Source organism: Nerophis ophidion, linkage group LG11 (assembly GCF_033978795.1).
Source record: "Nerophis ophidion isolate RoL-2023_Sa linkage group LG11, RoL_Noph_v1.0, whole genome shotgun sequence".
Classification (NCBI taxonomy): domain Eukaryota; kingdom Metazoa; phylum Chordata; class Actinopteri; order Syngnathiformes; family Syngnathidae; genus Nerophis; species Nerophis ophidion.
In genome coordinates, this window is record NC_084621.1 from 25,094,257 (window position 1) to 25,117,384 (window position 23,128).

The 23,128-nt window shown below is 38.5% G+C and overlaps 1 protein-coding gene across 1 annotated transcript in view; it reads left to right on the forward strand.

Moving 5' to 3' along the window:
* Positions 1-10,533: 10,533 nt before the first annotated feature.
* The window catches only part of LOC133561853 (inactive phospholipase C-like protein 2), a 60,525-nt gene continuing 47,930 nt past the window's right edge, over positions 10,534-23,128 (forward strand). The window contains exon 1 of the mRNA XM_061915457.1: positions 10,534-11,218. Within this exon, the coding sequence (XP_061771441.1) occupies positions 11,030-11,218 (189 nt within the window). The 5' untranslated portion in view covers positions 10,534-11,029. The remainder of the gene's footprint in view (positions 11,219-23,128) is intronic.

Here is a 23,128-nt window from a genome sequence, read left to right on the forward strand (position 1 = left end):
CAAACTTTTTTTCTCTGAAAAAGTTAGTAATATTGTATGTAACAAATGATGTCGAATTTGTTTGAGGGGGAAAAAGTTGACATTTTACAAGTAAAAAGGATCCCCCTTTTCAGGATTAAAAATCCAATATGCAAAATATAACATATTGTGAAAGTTTTTTTTTTTTTTTTTTTTTTTAGAAAAATGCGCAATGTGAAAAAAAGTTATTTTACAAGAAAGGTGTAGAGACATTTTAAGAAAATGTTTTCTTTCTTTTTAAATAAAAAAAAAGGTTTGCAATTTTGCATGATTAAAGTCAAATATATTGCGAGAAAAAGTAGTTTAAAAAAAGTTTCAATATTGTGACAAAAAAAAATTCAGGCAATTTTTCGAAATATTTTGAGGAAAATAATATTTTACAATACAAAATAATGTAATTTTACCAGATTTAAGGTATATATATATATATATATATAGGTATAGGTATATATATATATATATATATATATATATATATGCCCTGTGATGAGGTGGCGACTTGTCCAGGGTGTACCCCGCCTTCCGCCCGATTGTAGCTGAGCTAGGCGCCAGCGCCCCCCGCTACCCTATAAGGGAATAAGCGGTAGAAAATGGATGGATGGATATATAAATATATATATGTATGTGTGTGTGTGTATATATGTATATATATATATATATATAAATATATATACACAGTACACATATATATGTATAAATATACATATATATTTTTATATATTTATGTATGATACATACATAAATATATAAATATACATATATGTATGTATATATATATAAATATATATATATATATATATATACATATATATATATATATATATGTATATATATATATATAGATATATATAGATATATATATATATATGTTTGGAAAAATTCAATATCTGAGAACTTTATTTCACAGTAATTGTGTGGAAAAATCATTTAAATTTGTATTAAAAGTTGTGAATCAAATTTTACATGATTAACGTCAAATATTTCATGTAAAAGTATTTTGTTTTAAATTAGCAATATTGTAAGAAGAAAGTTTTTAGTGTACAAGAATAATGCGATGTAGGACTATTTGGAGACAAAAGTTTAACAACAAGCTCTTCTGTCACAGAAAGGATCTTTAGAGCCTAAATGACAGGAGTGTTCTGCTGTTTCCAAAAGTATATACATGTACTTTATACCGGATATAATAGCCTACTGGAAGAATGCTATTCAAAGATCCTCTATTAGAGTGCTTTTGCAGTAGGTCATAAAAACTGTAGAGATCCTTTAGGAGTGTGAGGTAAAGGATCTTTCACTAAAACAGCAATGATCCAACTCTTTAGATGATCTTTGATGTAAAGAACATTGTTGGCAGTAGGTTTTTAAAGACAATGGCGCGCTCCTGTCATAAAGAGGATCTTTGATTAGGTTGTTGGTAATCAGTTCTTAAAAACCGCAGCAGTCATGTCATATGAAAGATCAGTACAGACAATCTTATTGTTATATCTTTTTTTCCAAATAGTTCAAGAAAGACCACTACAAATGAGCAATAGTTTGCACTGTTATACAATTTAATAAATCAGAAACTGATGACATAGTGCTGTATTTTACTTTTTTATCTCTTTTTTTTTTTGACCAAAAATGCTTTGCTCAGATTAGGGGGTACTTGAATTAAAAAAATGTTCACAGGGGGTACATCGCTGAAAAAAGGTTGGGAACCACTGATATAGGGGATCTTTGAGCAGCATTTTTTGGGCAGTAGGTTCTTAAAAACCGTAGCGGTCCTCTCATTTGGAGGATCTGACATAATTAAGAATCTTTGATTAGCTTTTTTGGCAGTATTTTTTTTTTTTTTTTAAAGCATTGGTCCTGACACATAGAGGTATTGTCATTTAGAGGATCTTTGAGCAGCATTTTTTGGCAGTAGGTTCTCAAAAACTGTGGCGGTCCTCTAATTTGGGGCGGTATAGCTCGGTTGGTAGAGCGGCCGTGCCAGCAACTTCAGGGTTGCAGGTTCGATCCCCACTTCCGCTATCCTAGTCACTGCCGTTGTGTCCTTGGGCAAGACACTTCACCCACCTGCTCCCAGTGCCACCCACACTGGTTTAAATGTAACTTAGATATTTTACTGTGTAAAGCTCTTTGAGTCACTAGAGAAAAAGCGCTATATAAAGATAATTCACTTCTCTTCACTTCACTAATTCGGAGGATCTGTTAAGGATCTTTGATTAGCTTTTTTTGGCAGTAGTTTAAAAAAAGAAAAGCAGTGGTCCCGACATATACAGGAATTGTCATTTAGAGCAGTGGTTCTCATCCTTTTTTCAGTGATGTACCCCCTGTGAACATTTTTTAAATTCAAGTACCCCGTAATAAGAGCAAAGCATTTTTGGTTGAAAAAAAAAGAGATAAAGATGTAAAATACAGCACTATGTCATCAGTTTCTGATTTATTAAATTGTATAACAGTGCAAAATATTGCTCATCTGTAGTGGTCTTTCTTGAACTATTTGGAAAAAAAGATGTAAAAATAACTAAAAACTTGTTGAAAAATAAACAAGTGACTCAATTATAAATAAAGATTTCTACACATAGAAGTAATCATCAACTTAAAGTGCCCTCTTTGGGGATTGTAATAGAGATCCATCTGGATTCAACTTAATTCTAAACATTTCTTCACGAAAAAAGAAATCTTTAACATCAATATTTATGGAACATGTCCACAAAAAATCTAGTTGTCAAAACTGAATATTGCATTGTTGCATTTCTTTTCACAGTTTATGAACCAAAATTCATGTATTGTTGAAGTATTATTCAATAAATATATTTATAAAGGATTTTTGAATTGTTGCTATTTTTAGAATTATATTAAAAAAAATCTCACGTACCCCTTTGGCATACCTTCAAGTACCCCCAGGGGTACGCGTACCCCCATTTGAGAACCAAAGATATAGAGCAGTGGTTCTTAACCTGGGTTCGATCGAACCCTAGGGGTTCGGTGAGTCGGCCTCAGGGGTTCGGCAGAGGTCAAAACACACCCGACTCATCGAGTAAATACAAACTTCTCCCTATCGGCGTATTACGGGTACGGCAACAGCTGACTGATTCGCAGGTGTGTAATTTGTTGTGAGTTTATGCACTGTGTTGGTTTTGTTGTTTGAACAAGGTGATGTTCATGCACGGTTCATTTTGTGCACCAGTAAAAAAACATGGTAACACTTTCGTATAGGGAACATATTCACCATTAATTAGTTGCTTATTAACATACAAATTAGTGACATATTGGCTCTTAACTAGTCATATAAGTACTTTTTAATGCCTTATTCGGCATGTCCTTATTATAACCCTAACCCTCTAACCCTGACCCTAACCAAATAACTCTTAATTAAGTCTTTATTACTTAGACTAGGGGTCACCAACGCGGTGCCCGCGGGCTCCAGGTCGCCCGTAAGGACCAGATGAGTAGCCCGCTGGCCTGATATAAAAATAGCTCAAATAGCAGCACTTACCAGTGAGCTGCCTCTATTTTTCAAATGTTATTTATTTACTAGCAAGCCGGTCTCGCTTTGCTCAACATTTTTAATTCTAAGAGGGACAAAACTCAAATAGAATTTGAAAATCCAAGAAAATATTTGAAAGACTTGGTCTTCACTTGTTTTAATAAAGTCATTTATTTGTATTACTTTCCTTCTTATAACTTCAGAAAGACAATTTTAGAGAAAAAAATACAACCTTAAATATGATTTCAGGATTTTTAAACACATATACCTTTTTACTTTTTAAATTCCTTCCTCTTCTTTCCTGACAATTTAAATCAATGTTCAAGTACATTTATTTTTTGTATTGTAAAGAATAATAAGTACATTTTAATTTAATTCTTCATTTTAGCTTCTGTTTTTTCGACGAAAAATATTTGTGAAATATTTCTTCAAACTTATTATGATTGAAATTCAAAAGAATTATTCTGGCAAATCTAGAAAATCTGTAGAATCAAATTTAAATCTTATTTCAAAGTATTTTGAAATTCTTTTAAAATTTTTGTTCTGGAAAATCTAGAAGAAATAATGATTTGTCTTTGTTAGAAATATAGCTTGGTCCAATTTGTTAAATATTCTAACAAAGTGCAGATTGGATTTTAACCTATTTAAAACATGTCATCAAATTTTTAAAATTAATCTTAATCAGGAAAAATGACTAATGATGTTACATAAATTATTTATTAAATTTTTTCAAAAAGATTCGAATTAGCTTGTTTTTCTCTTCATATTTTTCGGTTGAATTTTGAATTTTAAAGAGTCGAAATTGAAGATAAACTATGTTTCAAATTTTTATTTTCATTTTTTTTAGTTTTCTCCTCTTTTAAACCGTTCAATTAAGTGTTTTTTTTCATAATTTATTCTCAACAAAAAAGCTTCCGTAAAAGGAAAAAAAAAATGTACGACGACAGAGATAAATATTTATATATATATATATATATATATAGATTTATTTATTAAAGGTAAATTGAGCAAATTGGCGATTTCTGGCAATATATTTAAGTGTGTATGAAACCGGTAGCCCTTCGCATTAATCAGTACCCGAGAAGTAGCTCTTGGTTTCAAAAAGGTTGGTGACCCCTGACTTAGACTATGTTCCTCTAGTGTCCAAATAACTCTAAATTAAGTCTGTGTTACTTAGAATATGTTCCCCAAACTAAATTGTTACCAAGAACATATAACTTGTCTTGAAATGGAAAAAAAAAAAATATTTTTTATTTTTCACTAAAGAAGGTGAATGCGCATATAAAACTGGTGGGGTTCGGTACCTCCAACAAGGTTAAGAACCACTGATATAGAGGATCTTTGATTAGCTTTTTTTGGCAGTATTTTATTTTATTTAAAAAAAAAAAAAAAAAGCAGTGGTCCCGACATATACAGGAATTGTCATTGAGAGGATCTTCGAGCGGCATTTTTGGCAGTAGTTTTTATTTTTATTTTTTTAAACAGCAGAGGTCCTGTCAGTTTAAAGGCCTACTGAAATGAGATTTTCTTATTTAAACGGGGATAGCAGGTCCATTCTATGTGTCATACTTGATAATTTCACGATATTGCCATATTTTTGCTGAAAGGATTTAGTAAAGAACATCAACGATAAAGTTCGCAACTTTCGGTGCTAAGAGAAAAGCCCGGCCTCTACCGCAAGTCGCAGACGATGATGTCGCAAGTGTGGGGGCTCCTCACATATTCACATTATTTTTAATGGGAGCTTCCAACAAAAAGTGCTATTCGGACCGAGAAAACGACAATTTCCCCATTAATCTGAGCGAGGATGAAAGATTTGTGTTTGAGGATATTGATAGGGACGGACTAGAAAAAAAAAAAAGATAAAAAAGAGAAGAAAAAAAAAAACGCGATTGCATTGGGACGGATTCCGATGTTTTAAGACACATTTACTAGGATAATTCTGGGAAATCCCTTATCTTTCTATTGTGTTGCTAGTGTTTTAGTGAGTTAAATAGTACCTGATAGTCGGAAAGGTGTATCCACGGTTGTTTTGACGCCAGTGTCTCAGGGGAGTCGACGGCAGCTATGGACGGCACAAGCTCAGCTTTTCTCCGGTAAGAACTGACTTTTCAACCACAGTTTTCTCACCGAAACCTGCTGGTTGACATGTGGTCGAGATCCATGTTGGCTTGACCGCGCTCTGATCCATAGGAAAGTTTCACCTCCAGGAATTTTAAACAATGAATCACCGTGTGTTTGTGTGGCTAAAGGCTAAAGCTTCCCAACTCCATCTTTCTACTGTGACTTCTCCAATATTAATTGAACAAATTGCAAAATATTCAGCAACACAGATCTCCAAAATACTGTGTAATTATGCCGTTAAAGCAGACGACTTTCAGCTGTGTGTGTGTGCAGCGCTCATATTTCCTTAAAACCCGTGACGTCTTGCGTACACGTCATCATTACACAACGTTTTCAAGACGAAACTTCCGGGAAATTTAAAATTGTAATTAAGTAAACTAAAAAGGCAGTATTGGCATGTGTTGCAATGTTAATATTTCATCATTGATATATAAACTATCAGACTGCGTGGTGGCTAGTAGTGGGTTCCAGTAGGCCTTTAAGGAAGAGTTCCTTTAATTGACAGCACGTCTTGTTTGGGCCAGTGCGCATTCACGACAGCTTCGACGCCGACTCCAACTTTTTTTTTGTCGTCGTCGCGGACTTCTCCTTGCTTTCGGACGATGTTTCAACAACAACAACAACAACAACTTCTCCCCCTTTCCACAGTTTTCTCACCGAAACCTGCTGGTTGACATTTGGTAGGGATCCATAGGAAAGTTTCACCTCCAGGAATTTTAAACAATGAATCACCGTGTGTTTGTGTGGCTAAAGGCCAAAGCTTCCCAACGCCATCTTTCTACTGTGACTTCTCCAATATTAATTGAACAAATTGCAAAATATTCAGCAACCCAGATCTCCAAAATACTGTGTAATTATGCCGTTAAAGCAGACGACTTTTAGCTGTGTGTGTGTGCAGCGCTCATATTTCCTTAAAACCCGTGACGTCTTGCGTACACATCATCATTACACGACGTTTTTAAGACGAAACTCCCGGGAAATTTAAAATTGTAATTAAGTAAACTAAAAAGGCTGTATTGGCATGTGTTGCAATGTTAATATTTCATCATTGATATATAAACTATCAGACTGCGTGGTGGCTAGTAGTGGGTTCCAGTAGGCCTTTAAAGAAGAGTTCCTTTGATTGACAGCACGTCTTGTTTGGGCCAGTGCGCGTTCATGACAGCTTCGACGCAGACTCCAACTTTTTTTTTGTCGTCGTCACGGACTTTTTCTTGCTTTCGGACGACGTTTCAACAACACCAACAACAACAACAACAACAACAACAAAAACTTCTCCCCCATACCACAGTTTTCTCACCGAAACCTGCTGGTTGACATTTGGTAGGGATCCATAGGAAAGTTTCACCTCCAGGAATTTTAAACAAGGAATCACCGTGTGTTTGTGTGGCTAAAGGCTAAAGCTTCCCAACTCATTCTTTCTACTGTGACTTCTCCAATATTAATTGAACAAATTGCAAAAGATTCAGCAACCCAGATCTCCAAAATACTGTGTAATTATGCTGTTAAAGCAGACAACTTTTAGCTGTGTGTGTGTGCGGCGCTCATATTTCCTTAAAACCCGTGACGTCTTGCGTACACATCATCATTACACGACGTTTTCAAAATGGAACTCCCGGGAAATTTAAAATTGTAATTAAATAAACTAAAAAGGCCGTATTTGCATGTGTTGCAATGTTAATATTTCATCATTGATATATAAACTATCAGACTGTGTGGTGGCTAGTAGTGGGTTTCAGTAGGCCTTTAAAGAAGAGTTCCTTTGATTGACAGCACGTCTTGTTTGGGCCAGTGCGCGTTCACGACAGCTTCGACGCCGACTCCAACTTTTTTTTTGTCGTCTTCGCGGACTTCTCCTTGCTTTCGGACCACGTTTCAACAACAACAACAACAACAACAACAAAAACTTCTCCCCCTTTCCACAGTTTTCTCACCGAAACCTGCTGGTTGACATTTGGTAGGGATCCATAGGAAAGTTTCACCTCCAGGAATTTTAAACAAGGAATCCCCGTGTGTTTGTGTGGCCAAAGGCTAAAGTTTCCCAACTCCATCTTTCTACTGTGACTTCTCCAATATTAATTGAACAAATTGCAAAATATTCAGCAACACAGATCTCCAAAATACTGTGTAATTATGCCGTTAGAGCAGACGACTTTTAGCTGTGTGTGTGTGCAGCGCTCATATTTCCTTAAAACCCGTGACGTCTTGCGTACACATCATCATTACACGACGTTTTCTAGACGGAACTCCCGGGAAATTTAAAATTGTAATTACATAAACTAAAAAGGCCGTATTGGCATGTGTTGCAATGTTAATATTTCATCATTGATATATAAACTATCAGACTGTGTGGTGGCTAGTAGTAGGTTCCAGTAGGCCTTTAAAGAAGAGTTCCTTTGATTGACAGCACGTCTTGTTTGGGCCAGTGCGCGTTCACGACAGCTTCGACGCCGACTCCAACTTTTTTTTGTCGTCGCCGCGGACTTTTCTTGCTTTCGGACGATGTTTCAACAACAACAACAAACACGTCTCCCCCTTTCCACAGTTTTCTCACGGAAACCTGCTGGTTTACATTTGGTAAGGATCCATAGGAAAGTTTCACCTCCAGGAATTTTAAACAAGGAATCACCGTGTGTTTGTGTGGCTAAAGGCTAAAGCTTCCCAACTCCATCTTTCTACTGTGACTCCTCCAATATTAATTGAACAAATTGCAAAAGATTCAGCAACACAGATCTCCAAAATACTGTGTAATTATGCCGTTAAAGCAGACGACTTTTAGCTGTGTGTGTGTGCAGCGCTCATATTTCCTTAAAACCCGTGACGTCTTGCGTACACGTCATCATTACACGACGTTTTCAAGACGAAACTCCCTGGAAATTTAAAATTGTAATTAAGTAAATTAAAAAGGCCGTATTGGCATGTGTTGCAATGTTAATATTTCATCATTGATATATAAACTATCAGACTGCGTGGTGGCTAGTAGTGGGTTTCAGTAGGCCTTTAAAGAAGAGTTACTTTGATTGACAGCACGTCTTGTTTGGGCCAGTGCGCGTTCACGACAGCTTCGACGCCGACTCCAACTTTTTTTTTGTCGTCGTCGCGGACTTTTCTTGCTTTCGGACGACGTTTCAACAACAACAACAACAACAACAACAAAAGCTTCTCCCCCTTACCACAGTTTTCTCACCGAAACCTGCTGGTTGACATTTGGTAGGGATCCATAGGAAAGTTTCACCTCCAGGAATTTTAAACAAGGAATCACCGTGTGTTTGTGTGGCCAAAGGCTAAAGTTTCCCAACTCCATCTTTCTACTGTGACTTCTCCAATATTAATTGAACAAATTGCAAAATATTCAGCAACACAGATCTCCAAAATACTGTGTAATTATGCCGTTAGAGCAGACGACTTTTAGCTGTGTGTGTGTGCAGCGCTCATATTTCCTTAAAACCCGTGACGTCTTGCGTACACATCATCATTACACGACGTTTTCTAGACGGAACTCCCGGGAAATTTAAAATTGTAATTACATAAACTAAAAAGGCCGTATTGGCATGTGTTGCAATGTTAATATTTCATCATTGATATATAAACTATCAGACTGTGTGGTGGCTAGTAGTAGGTTCCAGTAGGCCTTTAAAGAAGAGTTCCTTTGATTGACAGCACGTCTTGTTTGGGCCAGTGCGCGTTCACGACAGCTTCGACGCCGACTCCAACTTTTTTTTGTCGTCGCCGCGGACTTTTTCTTGCTTTCGGACGATGTTTCAACAACAACAACAAACACGTCTCCCCCTTTCCACAGTTTTCTCACGGAAACCTGCTGGTTTACATTTGGTAAGGATCCATAGGAAAGTTTCACCTCCAGGAATTTTAAACAAGGAATCACCGTGTGTTTGTGTGGCTAAAGGCTAAAGCTTCCCAACTCCATCTTTCTACTGTGACTCCTCCAATATTAATTGAACAAATTGCAAAAGATTCAGCAACACAGATCTCCAAAATACTGTGTAATTATGCCGTTAAAGCAGACGACTTTTAGCTGTGTGTGTGTGCAGCGCTCATATTTCCTTAAAACCCGTGACGTCTTGCGTACACGTCATCATTACACGACGTTTTCAAGACGAAACTCCCTGGAAATTTAAAATTGTAATTAAGTAAATTAAAAAGGCCGTATTGGCATGTGTTGCAATGTTAATATTTCATCATTGATATATAAACTATCAGACTGCGTGGTGGCTAGTAGTGGGTTTCAGTAGGCCTTTAAAGAAGAGTTACTTTGATTGACAGCACGTCTTGTTTGGGCCAGTGCGCGTTCACGACAGATTCGACGCAGACTCCAACTTTTTTTTTGTCGTCGTCGCGGACTTTTCTTGCTTTCGGACGACGTTTCAACAACAACAACAACAACAACAACAAAAGCTTCTCCCCCTTACCACAGTTTTCTCACCGAAACCTGCTGGTTGACATTTGGTAGGGATCCATAGAAAAGTTTCACCTTCAGGAATTTTAAACAAGGAATCACCGTGTGTTTGTGTGGCTAAAGGCTAAAGCTTCCCAACTCATTCTTTCTACTGTGACTTCTCCAATATTAATTGAACAAATTGCAAAATATTCAGCAACCCAGATCTCCAAAATACTGTGTAATTATGCTGTTAAAGCAGACAACTTTTAGCTGTGTGTGTGTGCGGCGCTCATATTTCCTTAAAACCCGTGACATCTTGCGTACACGTCATCATTACACGACGTTTTGTAGACGGAACTCCCGGGAAATTTAAAATTGTAATTAAATAAACTAAAAGGGCCGTATTGTCATGTGTTGCAATGTTAATATTTCATCATTGATATATAAACTATCAGACTGCGTGGTGGCTAGTAGTGGGTTCCAGTAGGCCTTTAAAGAAGAGTTCCTTTGATTGACAGCACGTCTTGTTTGGGCCAGTGCGCGTTCACGACAGCTTCGACGCCAACTTTTTTTTTTTTTGTCGTCGTCGCGGACTTCTTCTCGCTTTCGGACGACGTTTCAACAACAACAAAAACTTCTCCTTTCTCACCGCATTCCGGACTCCGAGTCGGGCTGGCATTTGGGCCAGGAAAGTTGCGCCGAGGAGGGGAGGAGTAAAAAGTAAAGTTAGCCCGGCGAGCTAACTTGCGCTAAAGTGGGTGCGCGGCGAGGTGATCACGTGACCGACATGTTTACATCGGGGCGCGTTCGTGTGGCGTTACCGGTTATAGCTTCCCACTCGGCGCCAGCTAGCTCCGGTGACATAGCGAGCGCCGACACCAGCCTCCCCGCAAACATGCGCCGGCAGACCACCGAGCCGCGTTCCGCCCAGATGATCCGCGACAGGAAGCGGGACTACTAGAGCCGAGCCAGGAGGCTATTTGACCGTGTGTGTGTGTGCGTGTGTGTTGGCTGCGCCCATGGCGGAGTTCGGGGATTATCACGCCGGGGACGGCGTGCAGATGTCGGGGAAGACGCCCGGCGAGGGCTCGGTGTCAAACGGCGACTGTGGCATGTGCGAGAACGAGGCGGCGGTCGGTTCGGCGGAAGCCTCCTCTGCCGACCCCGACAACAGAACCGACATGCCTCGCAGGAGCAGCATCATCAAGGTGGGTGGAAGACGGAAGTCACCGTGCAGGCTGTGGAGCTCCATAAGACCCCTCAGTCTTTATCCTATAGAGCAGGCCTGGGCAATTATTTTGACTCGGGGCCACATTTAGAGAAAAAAATGTGTCTGGGTGCCGGAATAGCTATTTTAAGGAACACTAATACAAAACCTCCTGATTGAATGCTAGAAACGTTATGACGAAAGCATAATTGATTTTTACATTTTTCTATGAACGATAAAACACAGAAAATTGACAAAATATGAATGTCACACCCCCTTTGCATCACAAACCCTGTTTCCATATGAGTAGGGAAATTGTGTTAGATGTAAATATAAACAGAATACAATGATTTGCAAATCCTTTCCAACCCATATTCAATTAAATGCACTACAAAGAAAATATATTTGATGTTCAAACTCATAAACTTTATTCTTTTTTTTGGAAAATAATAATTAACTTAGAATTTCATGGCTGCAACACGTGCCCAAGTAGTTGGGTAAGGGCATGTTTACCACTGTGTTACATCATCTTTTGTTTTAACAACACTCAATTAACATTTGGGAACTGAGGAAATTAATTGTTAAAGCTTTGAAAGTGGAATTCTTTCCCATTCCGGATTTATGTAGGGATTCAGTCGTATTTTACGCTTCATAATGCGCCACAAATTTTCAATGGGAGACAAGTCTGGACTGCAGGGATGCCAGGAAAGTACCCGCACTCTTTTTTTTTTACAAAGCCATGCTGTTGTAACACGTGCTGAATGTGGCTTGGCATTGTCTTGCTTTAATAAGCAGGGGCGTCCATGAAAAAGACGGCGCTTAGATGGCAGCATATGTTGTTCCAAAACCTGTATGTATCTTTCAGCATTAATGGTGCCTTCACAGATGTGTAAGTTACCTATGCCTGGGGCACTAAAGCACCCCCTTACCATCACAGATGCTGGCATTTGAACTTTGCGTCAATAACAGTCTGGATGGTTTGCTTCCCCTTTGGTCCAGATGACACGATGTCGAATATTTCCAAAAACAATTTGAAATGTGGACTCGTCAGACCGCAGAGCACTTTTCCACTTTGCATCAGTCCATCTTGGATGATCTCAGGCCCAGAGAAGTTGGCGGTGTTTCTGGGTGTTGTTGATAAATGGCTTTTGCTTTGCATAGTAGAGCTTTAACTTGCACTTACAGATGTAGCGACCAACTGTATTTACTGTCAGTGGTTTTCTGAAGTGTTCTTGAGCCCATGTGGTGATATCCTTTAGAGATAGATGTCGGGGTTTTGATACAGTGCCGTCTGAGGGATCGAAGGTCACGGTCATTCAATGTAGGTTTCCGGCCATTTCCCCCAGGGATCAATAAAGTACTTTAGAACTTTGTTGTGAAAATCTCTTACCGCGTCTGTGGAAACACTTTCCGCCCACACTGCTTGGTGCCTCGTCTAAGCTGCTGTGACGTAGATGACCATATTAACTAATTAGATTACCATAATAACTAATTAGATGACCATAGCAACTAATTAGATTACCATAGTAACTGGTATATCATCCATAAGCGCAGATTCCAACCCTTGAAGTACTTTGTATATTTCAAGACTTACGGTCATTAGAAAACATCACTGCACATCATAATGGCAGCTACACTTTCCATCTTAAAGATCTAAAAAAATGATTTGGGAATGTCCGACGGGCCAGATTAAAAAGCTTAACGGGCCGCATGTGGCCCCCGGGCCTCCATTTGCCCAGGTCTGCTATAGAACGAAGGCCATTGGGGACTCTTCTACTCATGATTTCCTTTGCACTATGTAACCACTGTCAGTGTCTTGGTTTATTTCAATGGGTTATAGTCCAGTGTTTTTCAACCTTTTTTTGAGCCAAGGCGCATTTTTTTCAATGGAAAAAATCAAGAGGCACACACACCAGTAGAAAAAATAAAAACATTAAACTCAGCAGCCAATATTGACAATAAAGTCGTTATCGCAATTTTTAAATATGAATTTAAACCATAACCAACCATGAATCACTATAGCTATTGTCTCAAAGTATTGTCATGACATCACGCCGGGATTTATTTTGAGTTTTTTGTTTTTTCCCTGTGTGTAGTTTTTTCGTTATTGTCTTGTGCTCCTTTTTTGTTGGCGTTTTCCCTTTTTTGTTGGTTCTTTCATGTCTTCCTTTGAGCGCTGTTCCCCGCACTTGCTTTGTTTCCGCAATCAAGAAGACAATTTAAGTTGTGTGGGCGCTATCCTCTTTTGTGTGGACATTTTTGATTGTCCTGCACGGTTGTACTTTGTGGACGCCATCTGCTCCACACGCTGTAAGTCTTTGCTGTCTTCCAACAATTTATTTTTGTTTACTTGGCAGCCCGTTCAGTTTTAGTTTCGTTTTGCATAGCCATCCCTAAGCTTTAATGCCTTTTCTTAGCGGCACTAATTCTTTATTTATTTTTTTATTTAAGTGTTAGATACCTTTTTACCTGCACTCTGCCAACCGCATATTGTGATCATGACCCTAACCCATGTTCCCGGCATCTACAAAGAAATTTGCTACCTGCTGCCGCCTACTGATATGGAAAAATATTACATGGTTACGCTGCTGGGCTGTAGACAGCACAGACACTCAACAACGCCACATTATTTGTGGTTTATAATTACTTGTTTTCAAAAAAAATGTTTTTAGCCCAATTAGGTGACACGCTAGTGCCACACAGTGTTTGAAAAACCCTGCATTAGAACTAAGGCCTTTGGGGACTCTTCGACTCATGATTGCCTTTGCACTATGTAACCACTGTCAGTGTCTTGCTTTATTTCAATGGGTTAGTCTAGTGTTTTTTAACCTGTTTTGAGCCAAGGCACATTTCTTTTTATTGAAAAAATCCTGAGGCACACCACTGGCAGAAAACATTAAAAAACGAAACTTAGTATATTGACAATAAGAAGCCGTTATCGCAATTGTTGGATATGCATTCAAACCATAACCAACCATGAATTACTATAGTTATTGTCTCAAAGTATTGTCCCGAACTGTCACATGACGCCGGGACTTATTTTGAGTTTTTTGGTGTTTTTGTTTTTGTCTTGCGCTCCTATTTTGTTGGCTTTTTTCTTTTTCGGTAGTATTTTTTCATGTCTTCCTTGAACATTCTCTGCACCTGCTTTTTTTTCGCAATCAAGACAATTTAAGTTGTGCGGACGTTATCTTTCTTTGTGGGGACATTGTTGACTGTCATGTACGGATGTACTTTGTGGACGCTGTCTGCTCCACAGGCTGTAAGTCTTTGCTGTCGTCCAGCATTCTGTTTTTGTTTACTTTGCAGCCAGTTTTTGTTTTGTTTTGTATAGCAATCTCTAAGCTTCAATGCCTTTGTTTATTTTTTATTTAAGTGTTAGATACCTTCTTACCTGCACACTGCCGATCGTAATATTGTGATCATGACAAACCATGTTCCCGACATCTACAAAGAAATTAGCTACCTGCTGCCACCTACTGATATGGAAGAATATTACATGGTTACTCTGCGGGGCTGTAGATAGCACAAACACTCAACAATGGCACATTATTTGCACAAATCATTAAAAAACGAAACTCAGTATATTGACAATAAAATGTTGTTATCGTAATTGTTGGATATGAATTTTCAACCATAACCAGGCATGTGTTACTATAGCTATTGTCTTAAAGTACTGTCACGACCTGTCACATCACGCCGTGATTTACCTTGAGTTTTTTGGTGTTTTCCTGTGTGTAGTGTTTTAGTTATTGTCTTGCACTCTTATTTTGGTGGCTTTTTCCTTTTTTGGTAGTATTTTCCTGTATTTCCCGCATCTGCTTTGTTTCCGCAATCAAGACAATTGAAGTTGTGCGGACGCTCTCCTTCTTTGTGGGGATATAGTTGATTGTCATGTGCGGATGTACTTTGTGGACACCGTCTGCTGTAAGTCTTTGCTTTCGTCCAGCATTGTGTATTTGTTTACTTTGCAGCCTGTTCAATTTTAGTTTCGTTTTGCATAGCCATCCCTAAGCTTCAATGCTTTTTCTTAGCGTCACTCCACTTTTGTTAATTTTTTATTTAAATGTTAAATACCTTTTTACCTGCATGCTGCCTACCCCATATTGTGATCATGACAAACCAATGTTCCCGACATCTACAAAGAAATTAGTTACCTGCTGCCACCTACTGATATGGAAGAATATTACATGGTTACTCTGCCGGGCTGTAGACAGCTCAGACACTCAACAAGGGCGCATTATTTGCCGATTATAATTACTAGTTTGCAAAAAAATGTTTTTAGCCAATTAGGTGAATTCACATAATCTCCCGCGGCACACCAGACTGTAGTTCACTAGTGTGCCGCGGCACAGTGGTTGAAAAACACTACAATAGAACGAAGGCCATCTCGGACTCTTCTACTCATGATTGTGTTTGCACTACAAAACCACTGTCAGTGTCTTGGATTATTCCATAACACTTTCGGTCATTTTCCAGTGGCCACGCACTGTGCTCGGAGTGTTTTGTAAACAGGTAACAAAGACGTCCAAAACACCCTCCAGACATTTTCCCTAACTGCTGTGTAACACACAAGTCTTGTCACTGTTGACCACAAAACTCAGTCTGCATGAATCAAATGGTACAACATTTATTATTAATCTACTTGTTAATTTACTGGTAATATCTGCTTGTTTTATATTTTAACATGTTCTATCTACACTTCTGTTAAAATGTAATAATCACTTATTCTTCTGTTGTTTGATACCTAACATTAGTTTTGGATGATACCACAAATTTCGGTATCAATTCGATACCAAGTAGTTACAGGATCAGACATTGGTCATATTCAAAGTCCTAATGTGTCCAGGGATATATTTCCTGAGTTCATAAACATAATTAAAAATACAATTTTGTGATGCTAAAAAATATTTACGTAATCATAGTAGTATTGACTAGATACACTCCTGTACTTGGTATCATTACAGTATAAGTTAGGTCTTGATCCACCAATGGCGTTTGTTTATATTGTAGTGTCCCGGAAGAGTTGGTGCTGCTGGGAATTCTGGGAATTTTTTTTCTGTAGTATTTGTGTTGTGTTGCGGTGAAAATATTTCCCCAAAATGTGTCCGTCATTGGTTTCACCATATGGTACATGTTTATGACAGTGTTGGCGTCGTTCAATAATCACCCTAATAAGGTTGATATGGACGTAAATTTTTGTCTGTTTTTTTTACACAAATTATTTTTTCACAATGATTTTTTTATGCGCCAAATAATTTTTACATAGGATTTTTATGCACTGATTATTGTAACACTTCATTTTTTCAATGAAATTGTCAGCATAATTTGATGTAAAAAAAATAAAAAATTCAGATACATTAATTCAGTGTCAAAAAAGACAAATTAACCTCCGTGTTTGGCTCTTTAGGATTTGCGATATGGTTGTTGACTAAGTTTGCACTTCATTCACCTGTGTGTATTGTATTTATAGTTAAGATAATTGTTTTGATGGTTAATGAATGGACATAGTGAAACCTCATTTTGACATTGTCAATTATTGATCATTTCTAAGCCATCCAATATTATGACTCCAGTGTACTGAGGTTTGTAGTGGCGCATGACTAGTTATTGCTCATCGTACAGGAATGTTGATTGAAATACATGTACCATATTTGTCGCCAGCCAAGTCTTAAAACACCTCTTCCTGAGGGTGTTTCAGTGTTATAACTTCACATTTATTGTTAGTTTTTAAGCCAAAATTTGTCCGTTCTCCCTTTTCTGTCTACACACTGTTTCTGCTTGTAAGTACTCTGTGATTGTGCACTGCCGAACACATACTTGCCAACCTTGAGACCTCCGAATTCGGGAGGTGGGGGTGGGGCGGAGGCGTGGTTAAGAGGGGTGGCTATAATTCACCAACTCGAGTATTTCATATATATATATATATATATATATATATATATATATATGCAAAAAAAAAAATATATATATACATATATATATATGCAAAAAAATATATATATATAAAAATACATATATATATATATGTTTGAAATACTTGACTTTCATTGAATTCTAGCTATATATATTTATTTTATTATATATATAAATAAAAGAAATAGTTGAATTTCGGACGGGACCTATCAAATACACAGTAATAAAAGCACAGTTGTTCTACTAACTATACTGTGCTTGTTGGTTACTAAAAAAACAACAACTCTTACCTTTCACTATTTGTGTAACCTTTGTTCTGACATTTGCGTATTGGCGAGCGATCTCCGAATCCGGGAACATCCTTTATGGATTTGTTGCAGACATCCGCAAATGAGAACGGGATGTTGATTCCAGCTATCAGCATAGCCATCTTTGTCTCAGCATAAGATACACCATCGGGTCTCCATTTTGCGAGGTGGGCCATAATACTGGGTTGTGAACGATGCTGCGCTGCGGACGCTTTGTGCTTCGCTGACTGACCGTTCATGGCTGAGTATATCCGTTCGGCCGCCGTGTTCAATGGAGAAGTCTGTTCTACAAAATGTACAGGCAACATACCCCTTCCCCATCGAACTCTCCTGGGTAAACTGAAATTCTTGTTTCCAATCGTTCTGGAACTTGCAAGCGTATTTCTTCATTTTGCCCGTCGACAGTGTAATATATTGGGTTGGAGTCAATAACCAGGCGACGTGATGAAGTTACGTATCTTTACTGTGGGCTTCAGAACAGACTCTTTAATGCATGTTCCTTGACTGCACTTAAATGTAGAATATATTTACATTATATTCCCTGTACAGTAGATAGCAGTATTGTCCTGTTTAAGAGGGTTACAACATTGAGTAAGGTCTGTATGGAGCTCCGCCTGAATTTCTGAAGATTTTCGGGAGAACATTTGTCCCGGGAGGTTTTCGGGAGAGGCGCTGAATTTCGGGAGTCTCACGGAAAATCCGGGAGGGTTGGCAAGTATGCGAACATGCTCGTCTGCATGACACGACTTGATGATGACGGCGGATGGGGGACTGGTACTTTTCAGAGGCGGTATAATACCGAATATGATTCATTAGTATTGCGGTACTATACTGATACCTTTATACTGTACAACCCTATTAGGCTGATATTGCTGATTCCAGTTCAGTCGTAAGCAGTAGGAAGTTTGACATGGAGGTTGATTTTTGTCTTTTTTTTTTTTTTCACACTGAATTTATGTAACTGAATTGCTTGCGTTTCAATTTTGTGAACGGATTTTTTTTTTTACATAACAATATGCAGACAATTTAATTGAAACACAATCTGAGATAGGTTTCAGCAACCCCCGTGACCCCGAAAAGGACAAGCGGTAGAAAATGGATGGAGGGATGGAATGCAGTGTAAAAAAAACAACAAAAAAAACATTGGAATAATTTCTATAGTTTGAAAACATCCAGTGGGCTCCGTTGAAATGTTTATGTTGTATTATGCCATAGTATCACAGTTAACTGTTTTTTTTTTTTTTGTGGTTTTGCAAGACCCCTGTCATGTGACTTCAAACTTGACACCTCATTGGCTGGTTCTGAGACATAATTAATTGCTTCTGCCTTAATTTGCCTGCAGTAAGTCTTGTATTTTGTAGACGTGATTTTCTTAATTTTTGAGCCCTGAATTTTTTTATACTAAATAATTTTTACACTGATTATTTTTTTACAATGATTTTTTTTATTAGAGATGTCCAATATCCGATATTCCGATATGTTCTAACTGTTAATTACCGATTCCCATATCAACCGATACCGATATATACAGTTGTGGATTTAACACATTATTATGCCTAATTTTGTTGTGATGCCCCGCTGGATGCATTAAACAAATTTAACGAGGTTTTCCAAAATAAATCAACTCAAGTTATGGAAAAAAATGCCAACATGGCACTGCCATATTTATTATTGAAGTCACAAAGTGCATTATTTTTTTTTAACATGCCTCAAAACAGCAACTTGGAATTTGGGACACACTCTCCCTGAGAGAGCATGAGGAGATAAAGGTGGGGCGGTGGAGAGTAGCGGGGGGTGTAAATTGTAGCGTCCTGGAAGAGTTAGTGCTGCAAGGGGTTCTGGGTATTTGTTCTGTTGTGTTTATGTTGTGTTACGGTGCAGATGTTCTCCCGAAATGTGTTTGTCATTATTGTTTGGTGTGGGTTCACATATTTGTAACAATCTTAAAGTTGTTTATACGGCCACCCTCAGTGTGACCTGTATGGCTGTTGACCAAGTATGCCTTGCATTGACTTGTGTGTGTGAAAAGCCGTAGATATTATGGGATTGGGCCAGCACCCAAAGGCAGTGCCTTAAAGGTTTGTTGGCGCTCTGTACTTCTCCCTACGTCCGTCAAAGATTTTTGTTTTTGAAACCGATAATTTCCGATATCACATTTTAAAGCATTTATCGTCCGATAATATCGGCAGTTTGATATTATCAGACGTCTCTAATTTAAAATGTATGCAACAATCATTAATGTTTTTGAAGGACAGTTGCTGGAAGTGGACCGTGACAACACTGGTATCTTCTTTGTAGACGTGCTTAAGAGTTTTTGCGGTAAAATATTGCGATAAATGTGCTGCAAATGATCTCTCGCTGTCCAAGATGTTTTCTCCCATCCGAGGCCAGTGAAGTGCATTTTATCTCTGTGGGATTTTTAATTCCCCTAAGCTTCATGCTCTTGCCGGCGACAAGCTGAGCCTTTTTAAATGAATCATAGAGCTTCTTCAGCGCCCCTTTTTTAAGCAATGATTCCGATACAACCACTAAGAAAAGCAAGGGAAATTGACTCTTTGCGTAAATATAGCCGCCCTCGTCGGGATATATTCTGGCCTAGAAGTTTCCACGCTGTTCCTCATCGTGCATTCAAACGGCTGTCTCGCAACGCCCCGATGCTAAGTGGCCTTAAACACAAAGAGCCCCGTATCACACGACACAATCAAGGCCCTCATGACTCTGCATCGGGAGATAATCGGTATGCGCAATGAGTCCGTTTTAAAACCGTCAGGACATGCCAAACTGAAATCTCATGTTTAACTAGTCTCATAACATCGGTATTTACTTTTACTTTCGGTTTCAGTTATTCCCAATCAAAACCATCACTTTGTCACTGACCCAAAGCCACGTTGACATTTGTATCAGCAGTAAATATGTCAGAAACACAAAATAATGCACAAATGAGGAAAACTAGGAGTGTCAACAACAACAAAAAAATTCAAATTAACCCCGATTATTTTGTGTAACGATTCTTAATCGATTAAAAAAATAAAAAAATGTTTTTTAATTTTTTTATTTTTTTTCCTCAATCTTTACTGACCAGTCACTCTGTTATGATACATTTACCGGATCATGTTTTGTTCTGTTGGTTTTGACTACCTCAGTTTTGTTTTTTTTCACCCCTGGGTTTGTGTTTCAGTTGCCAGACTGCAGATTAGTTTCACTTAGTGCTGGGCGATATTGCCTTTTTTTTAATATCAAGATATTTTTAGGCCATATCGCGATATACGATATATATTACGATATTTTGCCTTGGCTTTGAATGAACACTTGATGCATACAATCACAGCAGTATGATGATTCTACGTGTCTACATTAAAACATTTTTCTTCAAACTGCATTAATATACGCTACTTTTAAGATTTCATGCAGAGAAGGAAATCACAACTAAGTCAATTGACCAAAAGTGTATTTATTAAAGTTATTAAGCAATGGCACAAACATTCATGTCATTTCCAAAACAGAAAGTGCAAGATTGTCAGAGAGATTTTCAAACAAGCTATGAATGCACTTTTGTGCATGATGTCACTGAGATGACGTATCAAAACAACACTAAATTAAAGTGCACTTTTTGTACAAAACGCCACTACAATAGTTTAAAACAAATAAAGTGCACTTTTGTGCATGATGTTACACACGATATTTCAATAACTGTCAAATGAAAATGAGATGCATACTAGGAAATCAAATCGCTATTGGGGGAGGTTACTGCGGACGTTATCTCCTTATGTTGTTGACCATTTTTTTCATACGATGTTGATGTGGAAATGTTTACCTCGGCATTTTGTTGGTGTGGCACCGAAAGGAGATAGTGCCACGCAGAGTAAGCACTCTTCGTTCTATAGTGGGTGACTTTTCAAATTATGCTACATATTAGCAATGAATCTACTTTTTGTAGAAACGCTTTTGCCCCACATTTGACAATATACGGTTGTCTGTTTGACATATTCCCACTTGAAGCCAAACCACCGCCAGACAATGGACCCCCTGCTGTTTTTCTTGGGAATTAATTCTTCCTTCATTTGTTTAACAGATTCGCACGTTCTTTCTCTCGTATTACCCACTCGCACCACAGCTAACGTTACCCGTGTTGCTACCTCTGTTCCGCGAAGGCGTATACGTATGTGACGTATGTAAGAAGGTGCGCTTGTTTTACGTCTCTGTGAGAAGGAGAGACAAGAAAGAGTGAGAAGAGTCTGGAGTGTAACGCCTGCAGCTAAAAGCATCTGCGTGAGAACCTATACTCGAATATCACGATATAGTCATTTTCTATATCGCACAGAGACAAACCCCAATCGCCCAGCCCTACGCTCACCTGCTCCCGGACACTAATCAGAAAGCTATGTATTCCCGTTTTTTTTCCACATTCAGTCTGGCTTCCTTGTTTGCATTGCGCTACAGTGACGACATTTTGTACTATCCATGCAACCCTTATGCTAAGTGTTTTTCTCTGACTTTTGATTCCTGTCCCTGTGCTAAGCTTCGCCATAGCTCCCACGCTATCGGTACGCTTTTGAGTCGTCACACACTCAGGCTAATCATATTCAGGGTTTCCCGCAGCGCTTTGTTGCTAAGGTGGCTGCCTTAACAACAAAGAGCCGCCGCCTAAGCTAAAGTCTTAACAAGCTGCCCCGCTTCGTTCTGCCTCTGTCTCTGTCAGTACTCTCTGCAGCACAGCATTGTCCCACCAACAGAACCATCTGATTGTTTAAAAGCAAAGCGGTAACAGCGAATCAGCAGTGCATATTCAGAGCGCATGGAGTCATTGCTCCAGCGTCGTGATGAGAATATAGGTGTTTAGCATGTAAGCATCAGGCAGCGGACTTACCCCAAATTATGACAAACACCTCCCAGTCACATACTAGTAACATCACTATGAGCCCGTTGACGTTCTAGAAACATAAACGGCAGCTCAGCTCGCTCGCAGTCCTTGAGGTGAAGGCTAATTAGCTTTTAGCGTAACATTAGCTCATTTTGCAGTGTGTGTGTGTTAAAGACAGCAAAGCTCTGTCTATTATTTCACTTTACATTTTCCTGTGTTGATTGAGGTGTGATGAAGCAGCAAAAAATGACATTAGGTTAAATAAAGAGTTTCCTGAAGCTGTCCCTGATAATTGATTTAATAATGTAACTGCATCATAAAGCCTACATGAACTTCATGGTGTTCAGGGATGAATAGTCTCTCCTATTGCTATTGTACTATTTTTCCAGCTATAGTTACATTAATCATTAGTAATGTAGCAGCCTAGTTTTGAATGGCAGGGTCCCTGCAATCACATGTTGATACAAATATAACATTTGTGTAATAAAAATCAACTACAGGCTTCCCAAATGCTGTTATAAATTAAGCATGATGAGTTGAGCATATGTCAGCACGTGGCATAGTAATGACATACTTCGTATCTCAGGTAACTAGGGCTTTTTTGTTTTTACTTAATGGAAAAAATATCGAGATATATATCGTATATCCCCATTCAGCATATGGAGCGGAAAACACAACCAAAAATTGCAGGCTTCTACACGCGACGAAGCCGGCCTACTTCACCACAGCCTGTAGTCTATTGCCCCCCAGGCTGTGGTGGCAGCGACGAGGTGGAGACGTGATGGCGACAGGCCGGGTTACACCGATCCTTACACCCACCCACCCC